Source organism: Cryptococcus neoformans, chromosome 4 (genome assembly GCF_000149245.1).
Source record: "Cryptococcus neoformans var. grubii H99 chromosome 4, complete sequence".
Lineage (NCBI taxonomy): Eukaryota > Fungi > Basidiomycota > Tremellomycetes > Tremellales > Cryptococcaceae > Cryptococcus > Cryptococcus neoformans.
The window spans coordinates 298,292-308,519 of NC_026748.1; the positions used below are offsets into that span (position 1 = coordinate 298,292).

Sequence of the window (10,228 nt, forward strand, 5' to 3'; positions counted from 1 at the left end):
TAAGGTTAATCGGACAATATTACCTGATTAGTCCATGTTCACTGTTCCCACGATGTTTCTCAAAATGTCAGTCGGTCACCCCCTCGCTACTAGCCACGCACTGCTGGTCTTTCGACGACTGATGCCTTTACTCTTTTGACAGTGGACACCTTTTCATCAAATACGTGCTTCTACCCTTCTCTTTCTCATACGCCGGCTTTCTTTCCTTCATCTGTAGAACTAACAGCCAAAATGCCTCCTCCTCCTCAGCATTCCGCCGGCGGCTCCACCTTTGACAAGAGTTCGTTCACTTTCCTCACTTTGTGAAAGTGACTAGAAACTGATATGCTGGCTGTTCATAGTCAAGATGGGTGCCATAATGGGAAGTACGTTTTGGGACATCATCTAGGACGCTGCGGAATAGGTAACTGATGGACTACATAGGCTGTGTTGGTTTGACCATTGGATTCATCTTTGGCTCTTTCTCCATTATGCGGTAAGTCATTTTCTCTGAACCAAAATCAATGGTCGAAGGCTTCGGCCAAACTGATTTTGATTCTAACAGTGCCGGGCCCGGTCCCCGAGGTGTTGTCGCCACCCTTTCTCAGTATATGCTCTCCTCTGCCGCCACTTTCGGTTTCTTTATGTCCGTTGGCTCTGTACGTCTTGTTCATTTCTGATTATTATACAGATATCTGACCATTGGGACGATGCAGGTGATCCGAACGGAATCCGAACACAAATATATCCTTCCTCCTATGACCAACAGAGCTGCGAGCGAGCCTTGGCGAATGGCTTGGAAGCGTGCCGAGGAGCGACGGCGAGTGGAGGCGTCCCAATAAGGACTCTTTTTGTTCTTTGGGATTTCGCAGAGTTGCGGGGCTGCAGGAAAATAAAATAGGATATTTGATGGCTTAGGCGAATGCTTGGGGCAAGATGGCTCGATAGCACAATAATAACTTTTTCGGTACACTTTTTCGCTTCTATGAACAGTGACTAGGTGCATATGCATATTTTCCCTTCTCATCTCCTTACAAAACTATATCAGATGCTTCTTTTGATAGACTTTCAAAACTACTACAACTCTGCAACCAACGTCTTCAAAGGCTCCACCGGTACGGCAGCCTTGGAGGGAACAAGCCTGGCCTTGAATTCTTGAATATCTTCAATCCAAACATTGCCAGGCCGCACCTTGACATCTTCCGCTCCAGGTCCGGCACCTGCTTCGGCGCCGGGACCAGCTTCCTGGCCCTTTAACTCGGCGACCACATCCTTTAGCTGAACCTTGACGTCGTCCGCGACATTGGCAGCGGCGTCGATAGTAGAATTGGCAAACTCCTTGACCTGTTCAAGGGTAGGGTTGTTTGATAACAGCTTTTGGATAGCAGCGGGGTCAACAGCGATACCAGCCTCAGTGAAACTCTTCACAAGAGGAGCAGCGGACGCCAAGTCGAACTTGATGCCCTTATACTGAGACTTGACGTGTACAGAAAGCTTGGCACGGGTAGGAGATGAAGTGTGAATATAAGTCATGAGGACGTTGAGAATGTCTTGCTTGGTGGTCTTCCGTAACTCGGCAACATCGTTCTCACCTGATATTTTCATTAGCACTACATTGGGCATGATACAAACGAATGGACTTACGTCTTGAGAACTCAAAATACCTGTCCTGGATCCTACCCCAGAACCTCTTCGTCTCTTCACCCAAATTCTTTGGCTTTTCCTCCTTCTTAGAGATCAAACTTTGTTTATGCTTCCCAAACTCTTCTTCGGACATCTCTTCAATAATCTCCTTCAAGCCATCCAAAAACGCCTCAATACGTGTCTCGACGTATACGGGATCCCTCTCTGACTGGACCAACACTGTATAACCCATTGTCCCAGTAGTCTGGCTCGCATGACCGCTGACAATGTATCCCAACTGCTGCTTAGTTCGGAGGATATCAAAGCAGGGCTCGGCAGCAATTTGTGAGAAGAGGGAGAGATGGTTACGGAGGGTAATATCAGAGGGGTCGCCGACGTGAATTTCATAGATGACTGAGCCATTCACTTCGGACTCGTTAGGCACAGGAATTTGCCAAACGTACTCAGAAGCTACCAAAAAAAAAAAAAAAAAATCAGTGACCAGATCCACAGGCGCTCCTAGTGTAGAACTTACAGGAAGGAAGAACAAGAGATCTGGGCGCCTTGAGTTCAGTGGGAGTAAGTTCACGAGGCTTCAAGACTCTCTCCAACATATCTTGAATCTCTTTGGCTCCTTCAGGAGAGGTGTTGCCGTGGATAAGAGTTTCGATATGAAGTCGAGTGAGAAGTTCCTTTCCAAAAGCCTGGACATCGGCCGCAGTGATATCTGTTTCACAAGTCAGTCACTACAACCGTCTCTCCATGAACTCAAAAATCAGAACCCACACTCAAGCTCCTTCAACTTTTCTTCCTGCGTCCAAGCAATCTCCTGAGTAGCATAAGAATTATAGAATCTTCCAATCTTCCAAGGGTCACTCATGCCAAAGTTCTTCCAGTGCAACCTTGTCTAATTACCCACCAACCAGAATCAGTTTCTCTGAACTTATCACATAAACCCACGAGGAGATGGTGACAAAATACTCACCGCCTCGGCAACTTCCTGGAACCTCGCTTCATCAACCTTGTAGTTAACAAACTTTTCTAACATCTTCTCTGTCAACACCGCAAGTTTATCGCTGAACCCTCCAGCAGAGATTTGGATCCAGTGACTTGTATTCCAGAGGTTGAAACTAAGTTCAGCGAGATCGGCATCGTAGACATCTTCGGTAATAGAGTCGGAAAAGAGGTCGCAGAACAGGCGGGAGAGGACAGCGTTCCGAGGAGTGACGTTAAGAATAGGACTATTTGCAATGTCAATGCCAAGAGCTTTCGATAGAGAGAACTTGGGCCTTTCAGATACTTACGAGTGGAGCATGACATCCAAGTTAGCCTTGGGTAGCCAGAATCGGTCGTCACGTTTATACCACAATCGAGATAAAGAAGTATCTTTCAAAATGACTGGTCGCTTGGCGGGCTAAGAATGTCCAGATATGTGAGATCACTGCGATGGATAATGAGAGGGTATCGACTTACCTCTTGAACGTCGAATTTCCGAACATCAAGTTTCTCGGGAATGAACAAGTTCGGGCCGGGGAGCTGCAAGTCTGCTATAGGAGCGCCGCTGATAGCCTAATCGTCCGTAAGCATCGATGCTGAACATAGTTTGCACCTATCAAAAAGGGTTAAATACTCACTTCCTTCAAGAACTCCTCATCAAACTTGACCCTCTTGTATTCTGTCCCATAGATGGGTTCCTTGTTCTCATACTCGCCGACGACGTTCTTAGGCAAAACCTTACTTGTTACACCAATATCCGCTCTCCTAGGATCCAACAACTGTAAAGCCCATTCCAGCTCTTGCCGGTTGTACTCCTCCACGAGCCATTTGCTGCTTACAATCTTCTCTCGAGGGACTGGGGACTGGAGCCAGGAGGAAAGGTTGGTGCAATAGGAAGAGGTGCGGCCGCGTTCGGCAAAGCGGAATGAGATGTCGGCAATAGCCTTGATCTCATTGAAGGCATCTACTGAGGGAGGCTGGGAGCGGAGGAGGGAGATGTATTTGAAGACGGTGAGAGAGACGTCTTGGTAGTGCTCAAGGCCGTCAGGAGTCAAGTCGACAGAAATCTTGAAGAGTGAGAAACCGGCCGCATCGTGATAGTTGCCCGCGGAGAGGGAGTTGACCCATCCCTTTTTCTTTAAGTACGAGAGAATAGAGCCTCGGCCTTCATGACCAAGGAAATGGGAGATGAAATGGGTGGGTCGAGTCTTGTAGAGGTGATCCATGTCGGGGAAAGGGAACATGAGCTCCAAAGCCCTCATATCCCTCACAGGCTTGGTGAAAGTGAAATACCCAAGCTGCTCTTTTCCATATGGACTTTCATCAAACACAACCCTCACGCCATCCCTGCCGACTTCCGGCTTCCCTTCTGTCCTTACAGGAACATTTTCAAACTTTTCTCTCACCCACTTTTCGAGGGTATCTACGTCTTCCTTGCCCGCAACCGCCAACTTCATTCGCCTCGCGCAGTACTCTTTTTCCCACCATTCGATCAATTGGCGACGAGGGTCACGACCCGCTTCCTTGGGTACAGACCAAAGAGATTCGTAGTTACCAGTACCGAATTTACCGTAAGGGTGGCCGGGCTTGGAGAGATGCTTTTCAAGCTGGTAGAAACGCCAAACATCATTTTGGAGGTTCTTCTTGTGCTCCGAATCGACAGCCTTGATCTCTCTTTCAGTACAGTCCTGCTTCCTGTCAGACACGACATTATTTACACTTGAAGGACTTCTTACCTCGTTGAATAAAGGTTCAGAGAAGAATCCCGAGAACCTGTCTAATGCACCCTTTAGCGCATCAGGACTGACGTCAAAATAATAGTTGGTAGATGTCATAGCTGTCCAGGCGTTGGAGTGGCCGTTATGAGATGAAAGATATTGCTGGTAGGCGTTCTCTGAAGGATGTGTTTTTGTGCCCATAAAGAGCAAGTGTTCGCTATTGAAATACGTGAGCTTTACTTTCCGCTTTGCCCATGAAAACCTTTGACTTACCAAAAGTGAGCACAACCAGGCAGATCATCTGGATCGCTCAAATGGCCCACACCGACGTCCATACTGGCCGCAGCCTTGTCCGCCTTGGGATCACTCACAACCACCACCTCGAGGCCATTGGACAAGGTAAAATACTTGTGTTTCCTATCTTCAGTCGGAGGAAGGATAAGGTCAACAGGACCATTAGCTTTGGGAATCGGTGGGCAAGGTGGGTAAGGTGACTCCATAATTGGTTCTATAGGAAGTTTGATGGGGGATATTTGTCTGCCGACGGGTTGGAAAAGTATGAGTTAGTAACCGATCTTCCACGATGAATGAAGTAATTACAGTACGGACCTAGACACAGGAGTCGCAAAGCTTCTTTTAAAGAGGGATCGAGCTGTGTTTGAAAGACGGTGAGATTGAAAGGACTGTGGTTTGGTTGTGGGTTTGACGAGAGTGGTAGTGAGATGGCGGCCTGATGCGAGAGCGAGTGAGCGTGAACGGGGGGTGACGAGTCGGTGGAGGGAGTGGTGTGTTCTTATAAGGTGTGTGGATGCACCTGCGGAGGAAGCGAATGACCGGAGCATGTATAGAAAGCAAAGGGTGATCTTTCTTTCTTTTGTCGTGGGATGTTCTCGCTGGTACTGGCAAAGAAAGAACAACGAGCACAACGAAATATCTAAAGTTCCATGCGCTGCCGCTGACGAATCTTCTTTTACTCAATCGATCACTCCATCGTCTTCTATATCTCTCTCACTCTCTAAACATGAATCGCGAACAAATATAATACAGCTGACTCCAGTATCTCGATTAAAATCCACTCATGCATCAGTCTCTGAACAAGACGCAGCACGCTCACCGGCATCTTCAAGTCCTCACTTCTTTTGCCAGCCGCAGAACACCGCTAACGCAAGATACATGGCAGCAATATAATATGATACATCTTTAGATTATTATATACACGTAGAAAGTCCTTAAAAGCTAAGATGCTGGCCCTCCGAATCGCCATTCAGCCTATCCACCCCGCCTCTCCTTTTGCCAAACTATCTCTTCATCACTCGAGTCCTCATCATCCACTTTCATGAACTCGACATCTTCCCAGTTAGAATTCTTGTACCTCTCTTGCCGCATAGCTTGCATTACTGCGACCGCGTACCCTTGACCAAATTGTTTAAGTGCTTGAACAAGCGTGTCTATGTCGAGTTCTATTGCGGCAGCGCCTGTTGTTGATAAAGGGTTAGTTGACTTTGCCGAGCAAAGGTTATGCGAGGAAGAAAACAGATTGAGAGACTTGCCTAGCTTGTCGCCGGAGGCCTCGCGCCGCTTCATCTCTCTAATCAAAACTTGCGACATAAAACTCCACCTATAGTTCCTCAGTCAGCTCTTTCCCCTTCAAACTTTTGCTTCTCGTTGCAAACAAAGTACCCACATCATAGCTATGAACACGTCTAAATCCGAGTGCGCAGCTTGCTGCGCAAGATACCTCACTGTCACGGTTAATCGCTTGGCGATATTTACTGCTGTTGTATTCTCAGCACCAAACACATAGACATCTTCGATGAACATCCATGCACAACCCAGGACCAGGTGCTATATCCGTCGTTCATCATCTTTGTCAGCTTCTTTCGTTGTCTTACAAGCGAAGAGAAAAAACGTACGAGCGAGATAATATCCTTTCTCGCACCGTTAAAATGCCAGGCCTGCACTTTCCCATCCCATTCCAACCAATTTGTCCGCCATTCCTCTGGTAAATCTTCCTCAATAAAGAGTAAAGCCTGGCGAACTTCATTATATGCTTTCGGGGTTCTCACTTTTGCTGTCCTCGTCCATCCTTTATTCTTCCTGAATTTCCCTGTTGTGTCGGTATGGTTTGGTTCTGAGGAAAGGGTAGGTCCGCTTCCAGAAGGCGAAGGAAGGTATTCATACATTTCATCAAGTCTCTTGGGCAAGAAGAACGTTGATCCAGAAGATTCAGATCTGCGCCTTTCAAGATCTTTATCCCATCCCGGCTCGGGAGGCAGGTACATCAATTTGGACGCTCGTTCCAAAAGGGTTATTGCTCGTAAACGGATTTTAACCAGATCTGCATAGTCATAGCGTAGTGGTCGGGAACGAGGAGGGGATGGAGCGTAAATGGAAGAGATGGAGATATTATCGGCCTCTGTCACTAATCCGAGTTCGTATTCGTGTAGTGGCCTGGGGAAAGGTGTTATAATCGCATCGTCCGGTATTGCCGGCACCCACTGTGTGGATATTGATCCACATCGGTCTACCACAAAGATTGACCAGAAAGCCCATATCCGTTCCCCATGCTCTACTGCATCCACAGGTGGTGGTAGGATATACGACCGACGTCTCATCAGTCCTCCCAAATCGGCAGCCACCTCTTGCGCCTTGTTATTATTCGATTTCCAAACAGACGACTGTATCTGGTGCAGACCACAGGAAACCGCCAGTCTCGCAGCTTGGCCAGACATCATCCACGCTTCATGGTACCGCGCTATACTGTACTTGTATACGGCAAGGATGGAGCTGGCCCGGATGGCATCCAAGAGCTTATCAACTTGGGTGATGGCGAGCTCGAGTTGACGACATGCGATGGAGTGGAAATGGGGTTCAAGATTGCGGATAGGTTGAGAGGTGGATATGCGAGAGGCCATGGTGTACATAGAGTAAAGAAGACAGTTGTGTGGGCGTTTGGAGAGTGGAAGAGAGAGGCTAATAAGGGTTAAGCATTGGTCAGATTCGAGACGGGTAGACCTACCTAGCCATGAACCGAGGAACATGGAACTCTTGACCAAATAGTCTCATACCAGAAAAGAACATATTTAAGCTGCTGTTATCAGCGAATCGCAACCACAACATAGACACAAACTCACAGATGGTCTCTTGCGACCTTTGGTAGGTCATTAGCATCAAACCAACCCCCAACAAGCTGCGTATTCTCCTGGCCTCCATCAAAATCCGACCCCTGTGCTATCCCCGTCGCCCACTGCTCCGCGTTAGACGCCGCAGCAGCTTTGAGGAGAGCAGCCATATCCTCTTGCACATTCGCGTTCGCCGATGCTAATTCGGCAACGACCGAGGGATTTCCCAGCTGAGCTTCTGAAGCGACAGAAGTGCAAAAGTTGTTATTGAGGAAAGGAACCTTGTGTAGAGAAGCGTACGTTTGCGACGTGTATTCAGCAGCAGTTGATGGGGGGGAGGATTGAGTAGTGTTTGGGTTAATATTTGCATGAGCAGGGTTGAGGTGGGATGGAGGGACCGATGGCGCTGGAGGTTGGCCGTAGGCCATGTGTTGCTGTTGTTGGGGTACGGGTTCGGCTAGACCGGTAGAAGTTTGAAAAGAATTGACCATGTTCATGAATGTAGGATCGAGGGTAGAAAAATCGAATGTTTGTTCTATTTGGGGTTGAGGCTGGGCCATCATCGAGCCCATGCTTCCAAAGATCGATCCTCCGAAACTGGGAAACAAGTTGGAATGGTTACCAGCCGGCGGTATAGCAGGATACTTGCCTCCAAACAAGTTGACGTCAATTGTTTCATTGTTTAAGAATGAGTAAGAAGTCGATGTGGGTGTCTGCTGGGGTAAAGCTGTGGCTTCTGAGAGAGCGTCGTTTGAAGACTGATGCAGCAGAGACGGCGTAGATCCGCTTGTCTGTAGTCCTGATCCGGACGGAGCTCCATCACCGCTCATCGCACCATTCTTCAGTAAACTCTCCAGCTGAGCGACCTTTTCCTCAAGCTGCTGTACTCTGCTTGTAGGCTTTTTGACATCGTAAACACATTCGCGGCCGATTTTTGCACAATGAGTGCAGGTAGGCTTTGTGGCCGAGCAACGAATTCTGCGCTTCCTGCAGTAGAGGCAGGCATCTCCTCGCTTTAGTGGCGGAGGATGTGACTGCGAGTCTTCTTTGGGCATAGCTGTGCGCTGGGTTGCGGGTCAAGAAGCTGTGAGTGTACGTCTCGCCGTAATAATATGCAAGTCAATTTTGTCCGTCGGTCGGAAAGCGGAACGAGCGATTGCCTGCTGCCAGCGCTGGTTGGGAGGCGGCGAGGTCCGGCGAGAACTAATAATATTATTATCGCTGATCATCAGGAACAAGACAGGCTCCCCCCTATTTACAGGTTTGGTTCCGTCGGCCCGTAACGGGAATCTTCTCTATCCGTTATCGCAGTTCCAGCTCCACATCGCCGTCTCTATACATATCCACAATGGCAGAAAACTACCAGAAGAAGGAGCTCCTCGCTCTCATGAATATTGGCGGCAACAAAGTCTGTGTAGACTGCAACGCTCCCTCGCCTCAATGGGCATCTGTCAGCTACGGCATCTTCATCTGTCTCGAATGCTCAGGCGTGCACAGAGGATTCGGTGTACACATCTCCTTCGTAAGAAGTATCACCATGGATAAGTGGTCTGAGGATCAGCTGAACAAGATGAAGGTGTGTACTCTGGGCTTGGTCTTTTGAGGATTCGTTGGCTGACTAGGAGCAGATGGGAGGTAACGAAAAGTTCAAGGATTTTATGGGAAACTATGGCCCAGAAGGTGGATATACCAAGGGTATGGGCATGCAAGAAAAGTACAATTCTTGGGCTGCTGCACAATACCGTGAAAAGGTCAGCGATTTTTTCGTTCTCTCGGCCGTACCGATGCTCATTCACCTTTTAGCTTACCGCCGAATGTGCCGGCCAACCATGGTCACCCTCCTCTCCTCCCGCCAACTTTGGCCTTCCCTCTCGCCCAGTGTCCTCTCAAACCACTCGTAAATCCAGAGCTGCAGGCGGTATCACGGGATCTTCCCTTAACCCTTCTCGAACCAACAGCCCTTCCATCCCCCAGGGATCCGACGATTTTTACGGCCAGAAATCTGCCAACGAAGCGTTCTTTGAACGAATGGGCAACGCCAATGCCACTCGTCCTGATCATCTTCCTCCTTCCCAAGGTGGAAAATACAGCGGCTTCGGATCGGCCCCTGAACCAGATGTGGCCTCTTCTCACCCTTCTTACTCTCTCAGCAGCCACGCCGCCCCTACTCTCGATGAGTTCCAACGCAACCCCCTCGGTGCGCTCACCAAGGGATGGGGCCTTTTCTCCTCTGCTATCGTCTCTGCCGGTAGGGAGATCAACAACTCTGTCGTCCAACCGGGTCTAGACCGCGCCCAAGCGCTTGCAGCTGGTGAGAACTCTGAAGAATGGAAACGATACGTCGACCAAGCTTCGGCACAGGCGAAAGATGCTGGTGGGTGGTTGGGGCAGCGGGCACAAGAAAGCTGGGAGGGCCTTAATGATGTAGCCAAAACGAAAGGAGGTGTAGATTTGAATGAAAAATTCGGCAGGTTGGGTTTGGGCAAGAGTAATATTCCCGGCTCAAGGGGTTACGGTCAGGTGGGAGCGTTGGACAAAGCAGAGGATGGATTGCTCAGTCCGCACGGTGGGGGCAATGACGATGAGGACTTTTTCGAGTCTTGGGGTGCCGCTCCCCCTGCTTCTACCGCGAGCGCACCTTCTGGCGCTAATCCTATAACGGACAAGGGCAAAAAGAAGGAGGATGAGAAGGATGAGAAACGGAAGGATGATTAAAGCTTGGATATTTGAATTTCGGGTAGTTTCTTTTTAACCATTTAAGGAGGGCATTCATGGATGGTGATTTGTAGC

The 10,228-nt window shown here is 48.8% G+C and overlaps 4 protein-coding genes; 2 read left to right on the plus strand and 2 right to left on the minus strand.

Moving 5' to 3' along the window:
* The first annotated feature begins 102 nt into the window (after positions 1 to 102).
* On the plus strand, positions 103 to 1,015 carry CNAG_07804 (protein mgr2). XM_012193479.1 has 5 exons: positions 103 to 280; positions 342 to 365; positions 424 to 475; positions 545 to 638; positions 696 to 1,015. Exons 1-5 carry the CDS (start codon positions 232 to 234, stop codon positions 819 to 821), a joined length of 345 nt encoding a protein of 114 aa, XP_012048869.1. The 5' UTR covers positions 103 to 231; the 3' UTR covers positions 822 to 1,015.
* Positions 955 to 5,261, minus strand: CNAG_07805 (insulysin). XM_012193084.1 has 11 exons: positions 4,926 to 5,261; positions 4,590 to 4,853; positions 4,335 to 4,533; positions 3,237 to 4,286; positions 3,076 to 3,171; positions 2,907 to 3,016; positions 2,588 to 2,843; positions 2,389 to 2,509; positions 2,138 to 2,329; positions 1,624 to 2,073; positions 955 to 1,571 (listed from the first exon to the last, which is right to left on the minus strand). The coding sequence occupies exons 1-11, from the start codon at positions 5,156 to 5,158 to the stop codon at positions 1,057 to 1,059; spliced, it is 3,486 nt and encodes a 1,161-aa protein (XP_012048474.1). The 5' UTR covers positions 5,159 to 5,261; the 3' UTR covers positions 955 to 1,056.
* Positions 5,262 to 5,473: 212 nt separating this feature from the next.
* CNAG_05049 (hypothetical protein) lies at positions 5,474 to 8,606 on the minus strand. XM_012193085.1 has 6 exons: positions 7,451 to 8,606; positions 7,336 to 7,404; positions 6,230 to 7,289; positions 6,001 to 6,161; positions 5,867 to 5,934; positions 5,474 to 5,791 (listed from the first exon to the last, which is right to left on the minus strand). The coding sequence occupies exons 1-6, from the start codon at positions 8,491 to 8,493 to the stop codon at positions 5,586 to 5,588; spliced, it is 2,607 nt and encodes an 868-aa protein (XP_012048475.1). The 5' UTR covers positions 8,494 to 8,606; the 3' UTR covers positions 5,474 to 5,585.
* Positions 8,607 to 8,721: 115 nt separating this feature from the next.
* The window catches only part of CNAG_05050 (ADP-ribosylation factor GTPase-activating protein 1), a 1,825-nt gene continuing 318 nt past the window's right edge, over positions 8,722 to 10,228 (plus strand). Inside the window, exons 1-3 of the mRNA XM_012193297.1 lie at positions 8,722 to 9,014; positions 9,067 to 9,189; positions 9,242 to 10,228. The exon at positions 9,242 to 10,228 is cut by the window's right edge and continues 318 nt beyond it. Coding sequence (XP_012048687.1) covers positions 8,787 to 9,014; positions 9,067 to 9,189; positions 9,242 to 10,153 — 1,263 coding nt within the window. The 5' untranslated portion in view covers positions 8,722 to 8,786 and the 3' untranslated portion in view covers positions 10,154 to 10,228. The remainder of the gene's footprint in view (positions 9,015 to 9,066; positions 9,190 to 9,241) is intronic.

Coding starts and splice junctions, on each gene's coding strand:
- CNAG_07805 (XM_012193084.1), bottom strand. CDS start 5,158: ATGCTCCGGTCATTCGCTTCCTCCGCAGGTGCATCCACACACCTTATA. Junction 2,510..2,587: donor TCCAGGAAGTTGCCGAGGCG/GTGAGTATTTTG, acceptor GTGGGTAATTAG/ACAAGGTTGCACTGGAAGAA. Junction 2,074..2,137: donor ATCTCTTGTTCTTCCTTCCT/GTAAGTTCTACA, acceptor TTTTTTTGGTAG/CTTCTGAGTACGTTTGGCAA.
- CNAG_05049 (XM_012193085.1), bottom strand. CDS start 8,493: ATGCCCAAAGAAGACTCGCAGTCACATCCTCCGCCACTAAAGCGAGGA. Junction 7,405..7,450: donor AAGGTCGCAAGAGACCATCT/GTGAGTTTGTGT, acceptor TGATAACAGCAG/CTTAAATATGTTCTTTTCTG. Junction 5,792..5,866: donor GGCCTCCGGCGACAAGCTAG/GCAAGTCTCTCA, acceptor TATCAACAACAG/GCGCTGCCGCAATAGAACTC.
- CNAG_07804 (XM_012193479.1), top strand. CDS start 232: ATGCCTCCTCCTCCTCAGCATTCCGCCGGCGGCTCCACCTTTGACAAG. Junction 476..544: donor GGCTCTTTCTCCATTATGCG/GTAAGTCATTTT, acceptor TGATTCTAACAG/TGCCGGGCCCGGTCCCCGAG. Junction 639..695: donor TCTTTATGTCCGTTGGCTCT/GTACGTCTTGTT, acceptor GGGACGATGCAG/GTGATCCGAACGGAATCCGA.